This window comes from Anas platyrhynchos, chromosome 6, assembly GCF_047663525.1.
Source record: "Anas platyrhynchos isolate ZD024472 breed Pekin duck chromosome 6, IASCAAS_PekinDuck_T2T, whole genome shotgun sequence".
NCBI classification, from domain to species: domain Eukaryota; kingdom Metazoa; phylum Chordata; class Aves; order Anseriformes; family Anatidae; genus Anas; species Anas platyrhynchos.
The window spans coordinates 20,628,841-20,650,073 of record NC_092592.1 but is presented as its reverse complement, the minus strand read 5'-3'; the positions used below and the strand labels follow the sequence as shown (position 1 = coordinate 20,650,073).

At 56.1% G+C, this 21,233-nt stretch overlaps 1 protein-coding gene across 1 annotated transcript; it reads left to right on the top strand.

The window, feature by feature from the left end:
- Positions 1–203: 203 nt before the first annotated feature.
- PITX3 (paired like homeodomain 3) lies at positions 204–20,019 on the top strand. Its single transcript, XM_038181179.2, has 4 exons — positions 204–497; positions 12,650–12,790; positions 17,022–17,227; positions 18,504–20,019. The coding sequence occupies exons 2-4, from the start codon at positions 12,682–12,684 to the stop codon at positions 19,065–19,067; spliced, it is 879 nt and encodes a 292-aa protein (XP_038037107.2). The 5' UTR covers positions 204–497; positions 12,650–12,681; the 3' UTR covers positions 19,068–20,019.
- The last annotated feature ends 1,214 nt before the right edge of the window (positions 20,020–21,233 follow it).

Here is a 21,233-nt window from a genome sequence, read left to right as displayed (position 1 = left end):
GGCGCGGCGCCGACGGCGGCAGCACCCGCGCTGCCGGGACGGGGCGTGGCCAACGCGGGCCGGGCGAGGCCCGCCGCGCGCCTCAGCCAATCCGCGAGCCGGGGCGCGGCGGGATGCAAATGAGGCGCGCTGCGATTGGTCGCGCCGGGCTGGAGGGCGGGGCGCGGGGCGGGGGCGGGGCGGGCGGCGCTGGACGGGGCGGGCGGCGGCGGTCGCGCAGCTGGAATGGGGCGGGCGGGAGCGGGGCGCCCGGTGCAGCTGGCGGGGGGCGCCGGCCGGCCGCCATAAAGTGAATGGCCGGGGTGAATGGCAGGCAGTCGGCCGGCGCCCTCCCCGTGAGCCGCGGGCCGGCAGCGAGGCGCCGAGTGCCCGCCCAGCCCCGGGATTTACTCGCCGACGGCGGCGGAGCAGCCCGGGCGGCGGGGCGGGGGGCAGCAGCTTCGCCCCGCTCGCAGGACTGAGGCCGCCCAGCAGCCGAGCCCGCGCCTGGAGCCGCCGTAAGTGCCCCTCCCGGCCCCGCTTCCTCCCCCCGCTCCCCGCCGAAACCGGCGGCGGAGCCAGAGCATCCCCGGCGGGGCGGCTCGGGGCGCTCCGCCCGGCTCCGCGGGCTCGGCAACCCCATCCCGGCACCCCCGGGGGCGGCGGGCGCACCGGGAGCTGCCCCGAGCTCCGGCAGCGGCCCCGGGCTCCGTGCGCGGTGGAGCTGCTCCCCGGGCCGCCCGCCGCCGGAGCGCCGCAGCCCCGGCCGCCCCCTCGGGGCCGCCGCGGGCCCCTCCCGGAGCGCCTGGCGGTTGCTAAACTTAGGCATTTTCCACTCGGGAGAGCGGGGCAGGGGCTGTTTAAATTAGCCGGGGCTCGCCGTAAATAACGGGCTGCCGGATCGGCTGTCTGCAGGGTCCGGGGGAGCGGGGAGACACCGCCTGGGAAAAGGAAGGCGGCCCGACGGCTTCTGGACAGCTGGATAAATGATATTTATGTAACGGGCTGCCGCCTGTTTACAGCGCGGCCGACCTCCCTGCAGCTCCGGGGAGAGGGCGAGCCCGGCCCCCGCCGACGGGGCGAACCTGCCCCGGGCTGCCGGGGGCTCCCGGGGGCCGTCGCCGCCGGGGGTCCCGACCGGGAGCGAGAGAGCCGGCCGGCCCCCGGGGGGAGGCTCCGGGCAGAGCCGGCTGTCGGGCTCCGGCCGCGGGCAGGCAGCGGAGCGGCGCCCCGGAGCTCTCTGGGCGGCGGGGGGAGAGCCGGGGGGGCTGCGCTGCAGCTGCTGGAGCCGGCTCGGGGGGGCGGCGGGGCCCCGGGCCGGTGCCGCCGAGGGGGGCACACCTGTCGGCCCGGAGCCCCCGGACAGCTGAGCGGGACGGGCTGGGACGGGCGGCCCCCCCCCCCCGGCTCCGCACTCCGCTCCCAGCCGGCTCGGCTCGGCGGGGGAGGCTGTGGGGGTGCGGGAGCGAGCCCCCGGCCGCAGCGCCCCGGGGATGCGCCCACCTCGGTGTTCCCCAGCCGGATCGGGGGGTCCCGCTCTGTGCCCTGCGGGGTGCCCGGCTGGGGTGGCTTCGTGCCCTCCGCCAGTTGGAGGGATGCTGAACGCAGCAGTTTAGGAAGGGGGCTCTCGGGAGCGTGCCCCGTGTTCCTGTCCCAGCTTCCAAAGGAGGAAAAAGGACGGCGTTTTTGGCGATGGCACCGGGGTCTCCCCGAGCCCCCCGCTCCCGTGGCGTGCCGGTGAGCCGGAGGGATGGGTGTTTGCTCAGGCGTCGGTCATGCCTTGCTGTGAGGGACAAAGAGCTGCCTGCTGGCTCCAGAGGGACCAGCAGGGCACGGGAGCTGCTCTCAGGCTCCACAAATGTTTGCAGAAACGGGGCAGGGTTTGGTTTTCGTTAGCAAATGGCCGCAGCATGCCCGGTGCTCCCTATCGAGAGCCCTCGCAGGAGATGGCTGTCCCTGGTGTCCCGGAGGGGGCTGTGGGCAAGGGCAGTGTTTTTCCTCGTGTTACTGGGATTGCACAAGACCTGCAGGCTGGGCTCTCCCCATGAAACCCACCTACGTCCCGGTAACTGAGCGCTCCTGCACTGGTTTAAAAGTGTTGCATTTCTCAAAGGGCTTAATTCAGGCAATTATTAGAGCTAAAAACTTCCACTGAATTGCCAAGTGTTGGTTTGTGTACCCTGTGGGGAGTCGGCAAAAAGAGCGGCATCTTTTCTATCGTCAGATGCTACCCAAAACCCCGAGATTGAGAGGTGAGGCTGACTTTGGAGACTGCCAAAAAGAAAAAGCCAGAAACCCGATCTAGGAGACAGCTCCAAAAGGAAGATGAGATGAGCCGGGGACATGAGTTCTGTCTCGTGACCTGGCACATGTGCCCTGGCTCTGGGGACAGGGGAGGTCCTGGGCTGGGAATGAAGTCCCCCGTGGGGATCGCTGGTGGCCTCACACCATGCGCCCCGCTTCGGGAAGGCAGCGGGATGAGGCTGCAGGGTCGGGAGCAGGAGGCTGCAGCATCTCTGCACGGGCTCGGCGGTTATCTGGCCATTTGAGCATGGGACCTTGCTGTTTGCTCAGGGCCTGGCTGCAGGGGGGAGGTCCCCACTTGTCACGGGATGCTGGGGTCCGAGGACACCGAGCTGAGCCAGGCCTGGGACCTGGCTTTTGGCAGGGGGCACGGGGAGCACGGTGCTGGGCTACCATCAGCTTGCCCTCTGCCTCCACTGACCAGCATCACAGTCAGCCTCAGGGCTGGGGGAAAAAACATCTCTGGTCAGCACGGGGCTGAAGCAGGGCTGGGGGCTTCAGGCAGCCGGAGAAAGGATTTGCGAGGCCAGCCTCGCCGCACCGCGCCTCCCCTTTGTGTGCCGCTCCCCGCGCCCCTGCCCTCCCGCCCGGCTCACCTCTGAATATTAATGCCTCTGGCAGATTGGATAATAATGTGACTGGGAATTGAATGAAGCTGGTTATTAGCTCTTGGCTTCCGTGGGGCATTTAAGGCAGCCCGCAGGCTGCTGCTGGAGGCGCAGCGGGACGGAGCGCAGAGCAGGGCGCTCCTGCGGCAGGGCTTGGCTCGGCCCCCCTGGCCCAGGGCTGGTACTGCTGCGGGGTCATCGGAGACAGCCCCGCTGGTTTTCAGTGTGGGCAACAACCAAATCCCGAGTCCTTCTGGGGAAGGAACCAGGAGAGCTAGCTGGATGGAGGCTGAGAAGCGTTTCCATTATGATTAGGCTTTAAATAGAGATACGGAGCTGGGGAGGGAAGCCCCCTCCTCTGCTGTCCCCACCAGTTTCAGGGTGTTGCCCAGCAGGCTGGGGAAGAGGCTGGTCCCCCACATGCTGAGCAGGAAATTTCCTGCTGATTTGATGGGAACAAGTTTGAGCTCGGAGTGCCCATTTTTGACAAACTGCACCTTCTGGTCTTTCCTCGTGAGCCTTCCTGCAGGCGGGTTGCTGGATGATTTAGCAGGAGGGAACGTTACCCACCTTGCAGAGGGGAAGCAGAACTGCCCTGCCCAGCAGCCCAGCACAGAGCCAGAAATGCTGCCTCTGTCCCCTGACCCTCCTTGCGATGCTCTCTGTCTCCCAAAGCACGGCTCTGCCAGAAATTAAACATTTGCACCCTTTTTCTCCGTGCACAAGAGTAGGGAAAGCATAGCTAAAAGTGCAGAAGCTGCTATTAATTTCACACATCTGATTTTTCAGCCATTCAAAGCATTCAGGAATGCATTGATGGTTCTGTAGCTACTCGTGATCTCAGCTGAAGCAGACCTGGGGTGCTGCATTTGTCCCATTCAACCCCTAAATCACAGTCGGAGCTCCCATGAGTGAGACACCTGTCTGCGAACCCCAATTTCCCCAGCAAACAACTTCAACCATCCCAAAGCCTGAGAGCCGGTCCCGCAGACCACTTCTATTAAATAAATGCATTAAGTAGACGCCTCTATTTGCTGCTAGCAGGGCTTCGGGGGGACGGCGTGGGCTGGGAGGCTCAGCCCCAGCAGAGCTGCCTGCAGAAATGCAAAGAGCACAAGGATGAACCGAAAGGCATCGTCGGCGAGTCCGCGGTGACTCCAGCCTTCCTCCCCCTCCATCCTGCCTCCCATCTCCCTTCCAGCAGCGGTGGCCCCAGCCTCGCCGCCCTCCCTGCCCCTTCTCAGGGTGCTGTTTCTGCAAGGCTAATTTTTAAGAAGTGCTTATAATAACTGACCAGAGAGAAGCACGAGAGCTTAACCATAAATCAAGCTGACCTGTCTGCGTGTGGACATTTTTATTTACTTGTCTTTCTGAAAAACAAATAAACAGAGAATGCCTCCCAAATAAACCAGCTCCCCACTTAGATTTGAACATACTTTAAAAGAAATCTCTTTTGTTTTAGCCATTTTTATTTCCTGTTTGTTTCTGAGCTTAGACTTGACAATGAAAACCACATGAAATTCCCTTTTTGTTCCATCAGTTTTATTTTTGGTGCCACAATATCCAAAACTTCCAGTTCTACAAGCTTTTTTCTTTTTTTTTTTTTTTTGAGATGCGCATTTATTGCACGGTTATTTTTTAAAGTAAATTTGTGGATTTTTTCCACCAAAAAAAAAAAAAGAGGAAAATTGTTTAGAGAGCTGGATCTGTGGTGATAATTTTAAAAAATAAATAAATAAAAATCTTGGATGTAAGAGATATATGTTGAGCCATAAAAGTCAGGCTGGGTGCGGAGCTGTACTTAACCAGGGAGAAATTTCACGGGCAAAGCGCCGAGCGGTGCGTACTTGTGCGTCCTGCTCAGAAGGGGTTTTCAGCACGATTTTAGTATCGGTGCGGAGAAGCCAGTGCAGGAGCTCATCCGTGGTCGGGGGAGAGGGGTTGCTGGGGTGTTTGGCACACTGCGACCAGTGCCGGGCTGTCCTCGGTGGGGTTTGGGGCTGGGGCTGCCGAGGCGCCTCTCCGTGTCCCCGCAGCGGTCGGGCCGAGGGGCTGCGACCCGAGCTGCTTCCAGAGCGCTGGCTTCCCTCTGCCCCGGCCCTTTTTTCTCTGAACCACTTTGATGGGATTGCCCGAGGGCCAGGCTGAATGAGTAATTATGGATCTGCAGCTTTCTTCATTACCCACCCAAAATGCCTACCTCCCAGGGCTCTGTATGGGATGCAGCGTGGAACAGATGGAAAAAACTAAGGATTAAAAAAAAACAAAAAAAAACCTAAAAAAGCCCAGACTTTGCACACAGTCCTTAAGCAGCGCAGTGCATTTCAGGACCCTGACATTCAAAGCTGGGTTCCGCTGCTTCCCACGTCTTCGTGCCCCCAGATTTACAGCACGGCACGGCTTGCTGCGGGGCGAGAGGTTCCCTCCGCACCCTGGGCCCAATCCTGCAAGCGTGGGCCGCTTGCACAAGGCTGGATCTAGCCGTGTTTGCAGTGGGGAGGGCCGATCCCCCCTCGTTCCCCTCTGCACAATGTCTGGGTAAACAGGCTGACCTTCGGGGCATGTTGCAAGGTCCATAAAGGTGGTGGGTGTGTGTGGGGGGAGCTCCAGCATCTGTCCCAGTGACCCCCCCCCCAGAGGGGTGCTGGCAGCTGCCGCACGTCCTCTCCTCTCCCGCTCGGGATGCTGTGGTCTGAGCTCATTGCTTGCTTTATTCATGGCAGCCCACGTCCTGCAAGGGTGTTCCTGCCAGAGCACTTAAAAAAAAGAAATATAAATTGCTTAGGAGGAAAAAAAATAATAATCAGAGAAACCTTACAGCCCAGACATCGGCTCCGCCGGCTCTGCGTGTTGGGATGACGCAGCCCTGGCAGCCAGCTGGCCGTGTCGGGGCTCCAGTTGGTGTCCCCAGCAGCGCTGCCCCTCGGCCACCGTGGCACCCCCAGCCAAACTCCTCTCCCCTTTGCAGCCCCGCTGGTTTTTAAAACAGCAACCCGGCGGCACTTTCCCCCCAAAAAAAAGATTCTTTCCAGCCACCATTTTTGCCAAGTTTTGTCACGGAGCAAATGTTTATGACCGAGTCAAACTTCTGCAGAGGATTTATTGCAGAAATGCTGACTGACGGTGAACGCGGGCGGCTTCGCAGCGCGCCAAGGTCGGAGACGCATAAAGGGTGTGACGTGCCGGCTGCACGGCGGAGCCTTCCCGACCTTCAGCCCTATGCATCACCCGCCTGATTAGGGGCTTTCTTGAGCTTGTTTACTAATTGTGAGAATCATTTACATCCCTGGTAGCATCTGAGTCATCTGCTGCCCTCCATCTGCATACAAAGCTCCCGACGGCAGCTGGAGCCGCATAGCTCCAGCGCCGCCTCTCAGCCCCAGCCTCCCTCAAACGGGCCAACTTTGCAGCCACAGAGATACCAAAAGGACGCCGAAGCTCTGCCGTGAACGCATCCGCCGCGGGCATTGGGCCAGTTCCCTTTTACTGCTGGAATAATCGCTCAAACTCATACAGCCACCCAAACAAACGCAGCGCGGCGTACCGGCGCACCCATGCCAGGCCCGCTGCCCTTTGTGCAAGCAGCGGATCCAGCGACGCTGCTCCACCGCTGTCTCGCTCCCATCTCCACTTCTGCCCAGCTTCTGCCCGTGCAAACATGAGTGCTTTGTGCGTGCAAAGGGAAACAGGAGTCCCTCAGCCACAGCTGTGCTGCTTGCTGCCATACAGATGCAGGCAGATGTGCTGCGAGCGCAGCCTGCCAGGGCACACAGGGATCAGCAAAGCTGAGCCCCCTCTCTCTGCTTTTTATTTCGGTCGTGAGATGCTCTCAGGCAGAATTTCTCCCCCAAATCAGTCTCTTTTCTCCCCGACCAAAGCGATTAGTTTCTCTGGAGGACTTCCCTGTGCCCACAAAGCACGCTTAGCTCCCAGCACTCCTGTGCTACAGAGCCTGACACTGCCAGCAACTTTGTGCAACTGCGATTCGTTCTGGCAAAACTAAGCCTTTGCTGATTTATTTTGTTCCAGATGCCTAACAAACAAAATAAGCCATAACAAAGTGCAGCTTTATTAATGTAGCTGCATAGTCTGTCAGAAAGAAAATCGCAGCCCCGGCTGATGGAGCCAAGGTGCTGCGCGCCCAGGCGAGGCGCAGCGTGCGAGGCACGCAGGGAAGGCAGCTGGACACAGCCAGACCCACGCTGCAATTCCTATGAGGATGAACATCAACATTTCGTTTAGGGGAAAAAAAAAATAACACAAATTTGCAGAAAGTCTGGCAGGGCTTCCCTTCTGTATTATGATTAGCTCTTCATGTCCAAGCTTCGGGCACCATTTCAGAAGCTATCCAGGTGGACTAACGGCAGCTCCGGTGGGGTCCCAAGCTTTCTTTGGCACAGGCCAAGTGAAGGAGCGCTGCCCTGGCTCCACAGCTCTCTCTGCCCCCTGCAGCTGAGCTCGGCCGGGACTGTCACAGTAATCCCTCTGGGTGGAAGCGTTGAGGAGAGCAACCCACCATGTGTGGGTCACGGTATGCAGTGGCTCTTCTCTGCAGCAGGGTCATGGTACAGACTTTTTTCCCTGCAGACAGAGGTACGGATCTGTCAATCCTTTGGACCTTTCCACTGTGATAATCCTGCGTGATACCAATACTTTATTAACCCTCCGCTGCCCAGAGCAGGCATTTTGGCCATCACCCTCCTCCACAGCCAGGGGCTTGCGTGGAAGCCTGGGAAGCCAACAGCTTGCTCACACCTTGTGGGCTGCCCCCAGCCCCTGGAGAATGCATCAGGCAGGGTCCAGTGAGGCTGTGCATTTCCCTGCCACCTCTTATCTGAGGATCTGGAAGCACTTAAAGGAATTTTGCTTCATTGCCTCTCACAGCTCAAAGAGGCTCATTAACATCATTTCTGAGATGAGGAATGGAGTCTCAGAGCAGCCAAGAGAGTTTACCTACATCACAAGCCAAGTCAGCGACAGGGCTTATCTCCCGATCCTCTCCCCACCCTAGCCCACATTATCAGGAGCTTCTCCGATGATGAAGAGAGCAGACAGAAACAGAGAGGCTGCCCCTTGCAGCCAGCCCAGGCGGGAAGCCCTGCAGCATGGCACCACGCTGCCTGCGATGCTCTTGCAGCTCGAAACAGCTCGCTCCGACAGCGATCAGATACCAAGCACCCTGGGGAGCTTTGGCAATTCCTACTGATGGGAGAGCAGAAAAAAATGTTCCAGGCTTTAAAGCGGCACACACTGCTACAAAAACACCCCGTGCCAGAGCTCAGGGGTCAGCACCGCACCGCGAGGACTAAATCGAGAAATAAAGTTTATTATAAACTGTGACTCAGCCCTCGCTGGCAGTTCCTGATCCTCTGGTGAGCGCGCGCCTGGAAGCGCTGATCGGCCGGCCGGGGGCTGCAGGCAGCCCCGGGGTTTTGGAGGCAGGCAGGCAGCTCTCCTGCCCGCAGCGGGGCTGCGCTCTGGGTAACTGGTTTGCTGCTGCTGTTTATCTTCCAGTGATTAATGGTCTCGCTTGGTTCCTGCTGCAATTCCATTAAGATTAGAGACTTAAAGTTACACCGAGAGGTTTAGCAGCGGATGACCCTGGTCTCCCTGTGGCTGTATTTCTGTAGTCTTGAGGAAGAGAAGATTATTGTCTCACATCCCACCCTTCTTGCTCTCTCACTGCAGGGAAGGAGCCCTCACAGGCAGCACATGTGCCAGCCCTTAGCTCAGTGTGCAATTTGTGTGCTGTGCACGCTGTGCCACTGGAGACCCCAGCCCGCGGACACTTGCGTGGCACTGTCCTGCACAAACACATAGATTGGGACAGCAAAAATCTCTTGCAAGATGGGACAGGGCAGCCCCAACCCATTCCTCTCTGATGTGGGGCAGAGGCAGGGGCAGCTCTGCCTGAGCACAACCCCCAGGAGGACGAAAGTACACACAGACAGATCCTCTTCCTGAAAATATGCTTAGATAAACTCGCCGGGCAGAAGGGGATACGGGCAGCCCTTGGGATCCCAACTGCCAGCTCCCTGCATACCCTCTTGGGGAAGGCAAACAGCATCAAACGACCAGACGGACGGCCTCTCCCCCTGGACAAACTGCAGGAGCCTCAGCTCAGCGGGCACACGCTTGTGGCCCACTCCCCGGTGGCAGCATGGGGAGCTCAGCAAGGCGCGCTTGTCAGTCTCGGGGTAGCTCGCCGTGGGCAGCACCCACAGCACCAAAGCCACTGCTATAATTAGCCCTGCTTGGCTTGCAGTCAGCCTTTATGTTTCCTTCCCACCCCTCCAAAAAAAACAAGCGGAGGAATCTCTGCTCCCGGGCGGTGGAGCAGCATGTTACCGAGATCGAGGAGGAAGGTCACGGGGACCCTCACTTGCTCTTTTTTGGGTGAGTGAGGTGTCCCCCCTGGCTGGCTGGAGATGCTGCACCTCATGCCCACTGCCTTTTGCAGCGCCCAGGCAGCTCCCTGCTAGCAGGGAGGATGCGCATGGGTGGCAGCCTGAAGAAAAGACCTGTTTGTTACAGATTTGGGAACCTTTTACCACGGGAGCAGTGAAGTGTGTAGATGGAAGGAGCTACACGCGCCAGAGCAGGCTGGGGGCCAGGGGTGATTTTACACAACTGAAAACTGAGCGAGTCTGGTTCCACATTACAAGTACAGAAGCTGCCCCTAAAGAAATGGTCCTTTTACATTAAGAGAAAATGAGATGAAGGCTCAGATGGCAACAATAAATCTGATGCTATCTAAAGACACTTCTGAGGTGCCAATTCCAGTAACTCCCTGAGAACAAACGACTTGGTAGGAATGCCACAAAGGTTTATCATCGACTTTCTTAATGTCTCTGCCTACAGCGAGATCTAGCCAGAGTGGAGGAAAGCTCCTTTAATTAAATCTGAAAGGGCTGTATAATCTAGAGTAATACCTACAGCCCTTTGTGCTGGCAGCAGGGGGTGTCCCCAGCTAAATACACCAGTGCGGAGCTCGGACATTAGCCCCAGCTCAGACCATCCTGCAGCCCTCCATGGCTGTGCGGAGCAGGTCTCCTCTTGCTTTTGTTTGTTCTGCCCACGACAAGCTGAAAGGGCCTTGCTTGATGCCACTGCACAGGGCACTTGCACTAGGTACATAATCACACACACAAAATTTCCTCTCTGAAGTCCTCATAGCGTTATATTTGGTTCAAAAACCAAACTTGCTCCCAAGTCAGAACTCCTGAATTCAGCTTGAACATGGGCCATCCTTTACAACCAGTTTTAGTCCAGGTCCCTGGCACATCCCTGAGGCAGGCCAAGCACGCTACAGTGCACAGCAGCTCAGATCAAGCACACAGCCACTGCGCGGGTGCAGTGAGGGATGGGGCGGGAGTCATAAATACTGGGGCTGGCTTCCCCCAAGCCTTAGGTTGTCATTTACACCTATAAAGGTGTCTGTAAAACTGCTCCCCTCCTGGTTTCCGTATCTCCACCCCGGTTTGCACAGATGAAACTGAAGCAAGACAAGCAAGAGTCTCGAGGCAAACAGGACCATGCACAGGAGGATGCTGTCCTGCAGTTACAGTGAGGCAGGAGTCTGAATTCCTCCTTAAATCTGGTCCAGTGCAGAGTCAAGCCCTCGAAGAGAGGAAATTGTGCTTGACAGATGCAATCATATGCAAATGGCTGTAGAAGAGGGGAAATTATCATCTACAAACATTGGGCAGAAATTCCATCTGCCGCCGCCTCAAGAAGGGCTCTTAATAAATTCTGAGACAGCAAAGTGACACACATCTTAATCAAGACTTAATCCAGGGAATTAATTCACTGCGCGTTTCTGCATAATTCCAAGAGCCATGCTAAAAGCCATGGCAATATCAGCAGCAGATGGACTCTCCTTACTCCATGCAAAGGTATTAAAGAAAACACAGCCCCCGTCACACTGCGTTGTGTGCATACACACAGCAGAAAGCAACAGGGCCGTGCCCCGCGGCCGCCGGGAGCTCACGCGGCCTGCAGACACCAAAGGTCAGCCAGCTATGAGGGGGAAAGGGAAACCAGTCCCACGGCAAACACGGAGCCACTTCTGTCCAACAGGAGACAAAAAGCCTGGAGGAGGCAAAGGTCTGGGAAAGCAGCGAGGGATGCTGCTCTCAGAACGGGGCTGGGGCCAGCACTGAGGTTCAGCAGGGGCTGGGGATGGAGGGGCACCAGGGAGCGAGGAGAACTGCTCGTGAGCATGGCTGGCTGCAGGACCCAGCAGGACAGGCGCTAGGAATGGCTGCTCACTGTGGTCCTGCAGGCATTCTGCAGGTACAGGGGCTGCCTTTGCCAAGGGCCCCAGCAGCAGCCCTGCTCAAATTGACAGGAGGCTTTAGACAGCTCTGAAAATACATTCTTAGTCACTGTCATCCACCTCCAAAGGAGGTGCAAAAGCTATGTTATTAATCTCTTGTTTACATGTTTAAAGGCTAGCGCAGACCAGATGAATGCTGCCTCCAGTCAGCCTGGTCCCAATACGTGTGGATTAGAGGGGTCGTGCAATCCTCCACCAACCTTCCCAACTGACTGCAACCTGTAGCTTGGAAACCCCAAACACCTGGTCCCACAGCCCTGTACCTGGAGGCCCCTGGGCCTGGCACACGTTTACAGGCACTGAGTAACATGCTGCCTGGCTGGGGTGACAGGAGGCTTAGAAGCTGCTGTGTGTATAGTACACATACTATGTGCAGCAGCATTATGAGCTGAAACTTGGACTTAGCGGCTAACACAGGGCCTGCTCACCTTGCCGAGGTGATGAGGCTGGGCTGGTAACCCCTACTACTTCACTCCTGCCTCTTCATGAGACTCCAACACAGGCCTGGGTAGAGCAGCTCTCAACCAAACCCTTCCAGGCAATGTAGTCACAGGTGGAGGGCATGGAGGCCCAGAGGATTGAGACTGGAATAATTGGCCCTGGGACTGAAAAAGAAGGTCATGGAGTCCTGGTGTTGGCTACACTGTGAGGAGCAGCTCCCCAGCTGGGATGCTTTCAGCGAGGGAGGTGGCCCACAGCCGTAAAAGAGGTGCTGGGGAGCCTTTGGTCAAGATGACCCAAAGCTGGAAGCAAGCTGCTGCTCCAGCCGGGCTTACTCATCCCCCCAGCACCCAAGGGTGTGTAACGCGATGCCCGTGTTAATTCAGGCTGCAGAGGTCCTTCTGTAACCAACAGGAGTCCATTTGCACTGACCCAGCTTGTGGCAGCCTCCGTGCAGGCCAACGTGCCTTCCTCCCAGTGCCACACGCAGGGGCAGCTTTCTGTTGGGCGTGCACATGTGTTTGTCCACGTTCAGGGTCTCCGAGCTTTGCTTGTGCCCAGCCAGCTTGCTGGGAAGTGAAGGAGAGCGCAGGGAAGCTGCGGCGAGAGGCTGGGGAGAGGCGGGATGTCTGGGGAAGGTGCTAACAGCCCTTGGCTGGCCCAGAACCACTTCCTCAGATCTCCGTTACACAGCATGCTCCAGCGTTGCTATTTCAGTCTGAATGTCACCTATAAATTGGAGGCTCTTTCTCTGAAGGCTGCAAATAGAAGTGCCGCTAGATGATCTTTGATTTATAGGGGAGCTCAGCAGAAAGCCTGGCATCTCCATTTTCCAGCCAGGAAACTCGGAGGGGGTCCGAGGATCACACAGGGATCCTTTGCTCTCCCTCAAGGGTTGGCAGGTCCCTCCCCGAGTGGGTGGGGAGAGGTCAGGAACACAGGTCCCGTCTCCCTAACCGCCCCGTGCCTGCTTTTTCAGATTCCTCCTCCTCTGCTGCCCATTCCTGCCCCATGGATTTCAACCTGCTGGCGGACGCGGAGGCTCGCAGCCCGGCCCTGTCGCTCTCGGACTCCGGCACCCCCCAGCACGAGCACAGCTGCAAGGGGCAGGACCACAGCGGTGAGTGCGAGGCCCCGCGACCCTCCCTGGTGGGGGAGTGGGACCCGGCGGGCAGAGAGTGAGCAGGGGGAGGCGTGGGGTGAGCATCGCCTGTGCAGGGGGTGCTGCTGAAGTGCTTGGGTTGAAGCTTTCCATGCTGTGGGTTAGGTTGGCCTTAGGCTCAACTTGCCGGGTTCAGTATAAGGAAGAGATGATGCAGAGCTCCCCCGAAGAGCACCCGCACCAGGGGAGGCGAGGGCTGGGGCCAGCCTGCTGCTCCCCGTGTAAAGCCTCCGGGCTCACCCGCATGCAGAAGCTAATCAGCATAATGATGCAGATTAAAATTCCCTGGAGCAAGCATCACAGGGGCAGCATCGTAGCTATGTCGGAGAATCCACCCTCCGAATTCCTCGCTGTGCGTGTACCTTAGTTGGGCACATCCCCAGGCTCAGCGGCTCCTCGTCAGCTGCTGGGGATGCATGGCGTGCGTCTCCATCCGAGTGGCCTTCCCGATGGAGCCCCCCGGCCCCTGCACAGAACTACCAATTTAGGAGCAGACTTCTCTTTTTTTCCATTAGGCGTGAGCAGCTAATTCCAGCCATGACTGCAGGAGTTTCATTGAGTGGGCGAACGTGCATGGGATGCATCCCACAGCCTATTTTAGGGCGACAATAAATGCTTGGTGCCTGGCGACGTCACTCCCCGCTGTCTTACATAGTCTAGAAATAAAGTCACCCTGGGAGGCAGCCGCGTGCCAGCGTTACCTGCGCACGGGGGCTGCCAGCTCCTGCGCTCACACCAGGGAGGCTGATGGCAGCTGCACCAGGCATATGTCCCCAGCACAGGCAGGGCAGGGCAGGGCACAGCACCGTGGTACGTCACTTCTGGAGATTCCTGCCTTCCCCACAAAAAATACAGCCCCACTTTTCCTTTGTTCCATCTGCAGAGCAAGAGATGGTAAGGAACAGAGCAGAAGCCTGCTCTGTCCGGGCTTTCTGAGATCCTCAGCATCCTCTGATGGTGCTGAGCATTTGCAACACCCCCTTCTGTTAGCTCTCATCAGGCAGGAGGAGAGCCAGGGAGAGGAGGATACTTTCTATAGCCAGCTCCTCGGTGTGGATTCAGCGCAGCCCATGGGGCTCTTCCTGGGCTCCCCCCAGACTGCCACGCTTCTGGTCCCACCACAATGCCTTTACAGAGAGCACATTCCCTGTCTGGAGAAGAAGCAGAAATGAAGACAGTGTTCCCTGTAAGCAACGTTCAGGAAGAGCCAGAGGCAGCAGGTGTGGAAACAGAGAGGACACTAAGAGGAAGGTACAGCTGCAGATTGTTCCAGACTCAGAGACAGGATTCCCACATCCACTTCAACTTCACAAGATTTAGGGAAAGTCTTACTCCAGAGGGCATGGAGGAGATAAATACCAAAGCAAGATGCTTGGTTAGCTCTTCCACCAAGATGCAAACCGTTAGTCAGTGGGTTTTGCTCCGTTGCCATTCCCTTTTGCTGTAATTTCTTCCTGCACGAAGAAAGGCAGCTGTCAGCAAGAGCTCCCAGTTTGGGCACAGCCTCCTGTTTGGCAGCAGCCCCTTTTGAAATCCACGTGTCAGGGGCTCCTGTGGGAACATATCCCATGTATGCACCAGGCTCTTAATTAACCCAGACTTAGCAGATGAGCAAACAAACCAAATGTTGTCCCTTCATCTGTACTGAGCCATTCCTAATAACTAGCTCAGACGTGGTGCCATCACTCCCTTTTTAATCTGTTTTAGAGATGGGTGATGCAGGAATCTCCTTCTTCCAACGCTGGCTCAGAGCACTCAGCTAGAGAAATCAGACTTATCCCCTTGGCAATAACTGCTACTGAGAAAATAAATAAATAATCAAGAGCATGCTTCCAACAGTTCTGTTGAAGGTGGGATCCCTGCACGAGGATGCTCGTGGCAGCAAGGAGAGCACCGGGAGACCACAGCCAGCTCCTACAGGTCCTGTTTCCAGGTCTTATGGCTTCTTCTGTTACAAGAATGCACTCTGAAAATTCTTTTGCTGGTCCAGCCCGGCTGGAAACACTGCCTTGTGCTGGCTCTGGGAGCAGGAGATGGTGCCTTCCTGCCCAGCACGACCAGCTTGTGCCCTGCTGGTGGGAGCCAACACATGGCCGAGGCTTCTCCAGCAGTCTCAGGGCTGCTCTACACAGCCAGCTCGCTCTCTTCGCATTAGTTTCTCTGCCATCTGTTGGCAGGTAAAGAGATGGTAAAGTTATTAATATTGAAGGTTTCAAAGGTCGGCTAAGAAGTTTGTACTAACATTCCTTTCAACCCAAAGCCAGCAGCCTGTGATGGTTTCCAGCCCTCACTGCCGAGGCTGTGCGTGCCAACCCTGCAGACTACAAGCCCACTACTTGATGGGTCCACCCCTCCTAGGGTGGGCACCTGGCCTTGTTAACACTGGAACAGCTTTTTCCTCACCTCTCCTTCTTTTTGGAAAGGGTACAGAGGTGAGGTCTCTGTAATCACTTAGCTGAGACCGCAGGAGTGGTCTGGATGCTCTCTTGCCATGACCATAGTTAACAAAATTTCTGCCCGTCCCACCTTAAGTTCTACTTGCATTACAATGCACTTGGTCTTCTTTATATCCAACAGCAGCATTAAACATGCCATAGAACAGGAGGTGGATAGTAGGGAGCATACAGGAACTCTGCACTGCTGCAGTCCTTACATCATATATCCACAGAAACAACACTCTTCTGGCTTGTGCTCAGGCTGTCCTCTGTGAAGGGTGGTCACCTCTCCTGAAAATGCTTCCCGGGACCCCAGCATTGCTCCCCCTGGGGAAAAGCAGGTGCTGGAGAAAACAGGATTTTCCTGGGAATGGCATGGAGAGGTTTCCCTGCCATGTGTTTGGGTGCTTTTCAGTCTCTCTTCTTAGGGCCTCTCTCTTCCATTTGGCTTTTATGAGACTTACTTTTTGAAGGGCACATCCATTGGCCTTGAAGTACCGTTTCTCCTCACCCAGCTGTATTCCAGGGTCCTCTGCTTCCCTGCATCTTAATGGGCTGTCCAGGACAGCTTCCATTTTAGGATTTTTTTCTGGACTTTGAAGCCTTTTAAGCTAGCTTCCACTTAAAAAACCACAACCAAACAAAAAATCCTTTTCATCTGAAACTCAGTGGAATGATGCCAGGCTTTTAAAAAAAAAAAAAAAGATTCTTCTCCTGAATGCAATGGTTTGGCCATTGTTTGTAACCATTTCTATTTGGTTTTCTGGAATATTTCACCCTGGAAAAGAACACCTCCCCTTCCTGCTGAAATCCCGATTTTCAGCTGGAAGTGTATCAGAAGCTCCTCAATCAGTAGAAGGTGGTGGTGAATATCAGCAGTGATTCATTTTATCTGGAATAATTTCACTCCATGGTGTCTTGCCTTGTTTCCTGGCAGGGAATGCCCCCTTTGTTTTTTCTTAAAGAAAAAAAAAATCTGCAGTTTCCCTCCCCTCTCACTGTTCTCCACTCACTGAGTGACTCAGCTGCAATGTCCTCTGCCGAAGAGGAAGAAGTTTTTACTCACAGGGTGAGGGCTGTGGCAGAGGGAGGTGCCTGGCTTGGCCAAACTGCCCACCTCCAGCCCAAGCTCAGAGGAGGCACACTACAGTCTGGGTTTAGCGACTGGCAGGAGGCTGAGCAGCACTGTGGGTTAGATACTGGTGCAGCCAGCAGAAAGTTTCAGGGTGTTCACCAAAGGGGTGATGAAACGAAAGACGCAACCTCTCAGAGAGGGAGCTCTGAACAAGAAGGACAGGGTGGAAGGACAGGGAGATGCTCAAATAATTCACAGTAAGGTCTAAGAGAGACCTTTTCCTACTTTTTAAAATAAAAATACGCACATCTAAGTAAAAAAGTAATGGAAGGATAAAAGTTTGTGTTTCTTTGGCTTAGTTAATTTAAGATCCTCAACTTGCCATCACTAGCAATCTGCCTTTCCCCACACAAATCTCTGCAAAACCACTATTTGATCTTTTGCTGTGCCATAAATGACAATTTCCTTTTTGTTTTTATGAAGGGAGCTGTGGGTGTGGTGCAAGGCAGACACTCGATCAGCAGGGCGAGGGAAGGAGGTGGGACTGCTCCTCTGGTGGGTGCTGCTGGAGCTGCTGGTGACCACAGCAGAGGGGCACGCAGCCCCAAGGAGAGGCTCCCTGACACATCCAAGCCCCCAAACTCACTCTGAGGACCTCTCCATTCTGTTTCCCTCACAGACACTGAGAAGTCCCAACAAAACCAGACGGACGACTCCAACCCTGAGGACGGCTCGCTGAAGAAGAAGCAGCGGAGGCAGAGGACTCACTTCACCAGCCAGCAGCTGCAGGAGCTGGAGGCCACTTTCCAGAGGAACCGCTACCCAGACATGAGCACCAGGGAGGAGATCGCAGTCTGGACCAACCTGACGGAGGCACGAGTGCGGGTAGGACTGCAGCCCTCACCCTCCCATGCACAAGCTGTCCCCAAACCCAGGAAGGAATGAGGAATGCTGGAACACTTCCCCCTCTAGAAAGCACCTCACAATGGTCTCCACCTGAGATCTGGCACATCCAGACGCACAGAAACACACAGCCTGTGCTGGCCATGCCTTCCTCACCCAGCACAAGCTTACAGTACCACAGGGAGGTCCAGAGCCCAAGCAAACCCCTTCCTTGTGGTACCATCGTCCCCAGCCTCACTGGAGGGCTCCCTTTGGAGTTCCCAAACCACTGTGCAGTCACAGGCACGGTGTGGCAGGGCTCCAGCTGGAACGAGGGCTTCTCTCTGCTACTAGAAATATGAGTTAGCAGCACCATGAATAGCCTTCCAGCAGCTTCCACGCTCCAGGAAGTTATATTGTTTGAGTCCCTCCAATACTAACAGATTTTCCTGTTAGGAGACAGACTTCTAGCGCCCGCCCAGCTGAGGCTGAGGTGAAGTCAAAGCAAGAAAGGTTATTTCCTCAGCTGAGCAGCTCTCCAGCTGCATCCCCCAACTGCTTTGCTCCCAAGTCACACAACCCCACCCCCTGCCCCTGAGCTGTGCACACGTGGTAATACCAAAGCTGTTTTCCTCCCTTTTCCCCATGCAAAGGGCATTTGTTAGTTCAGTGCAGTGGGCAAAGCAGCACACAGAAGGTGGGCAGCAGGGGCTGCCTCTGCTAGCCCATGCCAGGGCACAGATGCAGGCCTGCCCTTTAGAGCCAACAAGAACCTAGTACGGGCCACATCCTTAGTCACTCCTAGATTTCTTCCACTAGTTTATGCCAAACAACTCCACTGAAGCAACCAGGGCCTGTGAGTCAAAGCCACAGCAGAGACCAAAAAGTCATCCAGAGGTGGTTTGTGAATGTGCCACCTGTGAAGGACCACCACCACTGTCTGGCATCAACATCCCCACAGTGATGTAGGACTGGGTGCCTGCAGTAAGTCATGGGCACCACCATCAATTAGGTGGCCCCAAATACGCTGGGGTTATTTGGTGTATTATAAGTGGCTGTGCTTGGGTTTTGACCCAGGTGGTGATTCTCCCCCCAGGAGATGGCCCTGCAGCCCAGACACCTCACTGCGACCCCTTCCTGATGCTCAGCCTCCCAGCTCTCTGGGAACGGCCCCAGCCCTTCTCCCACTTCTGTCTCACTGGGCACAGAGGCTGGAGCAAGGTCCCCTGCAGGGGACAGCCCGGAGTAACTCTATCCCTCCCTCCTCTCCCTCTTGCAGGTCTGGTTCAAAAACCGCCGAGCCAAGTGGAGGAAACGGGAGAGGAACCAGCAGGCCGAGCTCTGCAAGAACAGCTTCGGAGCCCAGTTCAATGGACTGATGCAGCCTTACGACGACATGTATTCCAGCTACTCCTACAACAACTGGGCCACCAAGGGGCTCGCCACCAGCCCGCTCTCGGCCAAGAGCTTCCCGTTCTTCAACTCCATGAACGTCAGTCCCCTCTCCTCCCAGCCCATGTTCTCCCCGCCCAGCTCCATCGCCTCCATGACCATGCCTTCTTCCATGGTCCCTTCCGCGGTGACTGGGGTCCCGGCCTCCAGCCTCAACAACCTGGGAAACATCAACAACCTGAACAGCCCGAGCCTCAACTCCGCTGTCTCATCCAGTGCCTGTCCGTACGCCTCCACAGCCAGCCCCTACATGTACAGGGACACGTGCAACTCCAGCCTGGCCAGCCTGAGGCTGAAGGCCAAGCAGCACGCCAACTTCACCTACCCGGCTGTGCAGACGGCTGCTTCCAACCTGAGCCCTTGCCAATACGCCGTGGACAGGCCTGTATGAAGGGCTGCCCGCCACCACCCGGGGACTTGACCTTAGCCTGAAACAAGGAGACCTTTAGCCCTACAACAGCGTACGTCCTGCAGAGTGAGAGTGAAAGCGAGAGAGAGCAAGAGAGCACGAGAGAGAGAGTGCGCGGCGAGCGGGCAGACGGACCTCTATGAAGATTTGTCTAACTATCGTATGGTGAATTTTGACTGTCTTTGCCCTCCCAAACCCCTTCCCTCCCTGCCCACCAACCCCCTTACCCTCCCCCTTGGTAAGGAAACCAAAACAGTCTACTGGAAGCCCCATGGGGAAGCAGGAGCCCCGGCGGGCAGGGCGCCTGGCCCATGGACAGCCAAGCTCAGCATGTTTCAGTCTGACCCCAAACCCTCCCTTTCCCGGGACAGCCAGTAATGGGAAACAGGGACAGGGCAACATGCGGCTGCTCTTCAGTGCTCAGCCGAGCCCTTCTCCCTGCACGCCTGCAAGATTTCGGTGGAAGACATCTTGCCCGCCTATTTATCTGGCAGATGGTCAGACAGCATAGTTGCAGTTGATTGGCATCTCTTTGTAGCGCATTTATAGGCATGGCCCTTCAGACTTGAAGCCTTTAGGAACTGGGAGTTGAAAGGATATAAAATATGTGTATGTATATATATATGATGTATATATACAAATACATATATAAACATATGTAATAAAATACACCTTTTTGTTTTGTACATGAAATAACCCGTGAAGTAGACCTTAAACCAAAAACCCCCATAAAGGAATCATGTCCACCGAGGCGGTGTTCTGCCTGTCGTGCTATACTGCTTCAGTCATTTCCAGTCAGACAGGAATACCTTTGCCAGTGTACATCCAAAGCATCCCTTTTGCAACAATCAACTCCCCCTTGCACATCTCCTTCCCTTCCTCAAATCCCATTTCAAAAAAGGAAGTAAAATAAAAGTTGGCACAATCCCTCTAAGGCTTCCGCCTGTCTGGTTATTGAGAGCACGACCTTGCACCTAAAGATTCAGAAGTGGAGCACGAGTAGCCTGAGTGAGAGCGAGCATCCTCAGGCAGGGTGGCCCAGGAGGAAATCTCTCCTTGCTGAGATTTCCCCAACTCACGGTATGGGGCCAGTTTCTCTGGGCTCCTTGCAGCCCTCCTGGCTCCAAACAGCACCTCCAGGAGAGGTCGGCTGTAAGAACCCGGCCAGCTGGCCTGTCCCCATGCTATTTATGTTGGGAATGCTGTAAAACAGAGCTGGATCTCTTGGGATGTACACACCACAGCAGGAACTGCTGCTTCAACCTATGCAGAGGGACACAGTGGGTTTCTCTAAGGGCACCAAGAAGCTACGCAGACCATGGAGTGCAGGACAGCCCCACTTGGTACAGGCTCCTTTTCCTCCATGGGGCACGTACCTCGGGGCAAGCACAACCCTGATATTTTACTTTTCTCTTAGAGAAAAAAGTAAAACATATTACCAAGACAAACCATCCTGCTTGGGTGAGGGGGACAGACAAAGCTGGTGCAAACCAGGTTTCTGCAACACTGCTAGCATGCACAGAGGAAGCAAACTGCTGAGAGGGGATTCTCACTAGGAGACACAGAGAGGTCCCCCACATGCAAAGTGTGCAAATCACTCAGTCTTTGCCATAGCCTGTTCCACAGACAGCAGCTGCTGCTGCAGGTATTGGGGAGCAGACACCAAGAACAGTCACAGATATCAGACCAAATAAACTATGCTTTGCTCTGACCAAAATGAGGGAGCCACATACCCCTGTGCTGGAACAGCTACTACTCCATCTGCAACACACAAACACCTAAAGCACACATCCAAGACAAGCCCCAGATCTTACCTTGTTGCTGGGTACCAGTGCTGCTGTGGCAGCTTCAGTGACGGTGGCCTCTGCTCCGGGGCCTCCCCGCCAAGGCCGCACCTCGGTGCCCTCCCACTGACTCCCCATCTGCCCCAGCTCCCCTCCCCAGGGGAAGGAGCAAGGCCCTGGCCACTCTCATTTCCTCTCCCCCTCTGGCTCTCCCACAGCTGGGTCCCATCCTCTGCCTGATCCCCCGATCCAGCTGGTTCCACAGGCCTCTCCTGCTCCTGCACCAAGGCACTGAGCCCTTCAGGCAGCTGCTGCTCCCCCAGCAGCTCCACGCACCCTGCCCTCCACCCCACGCTGACCTTGA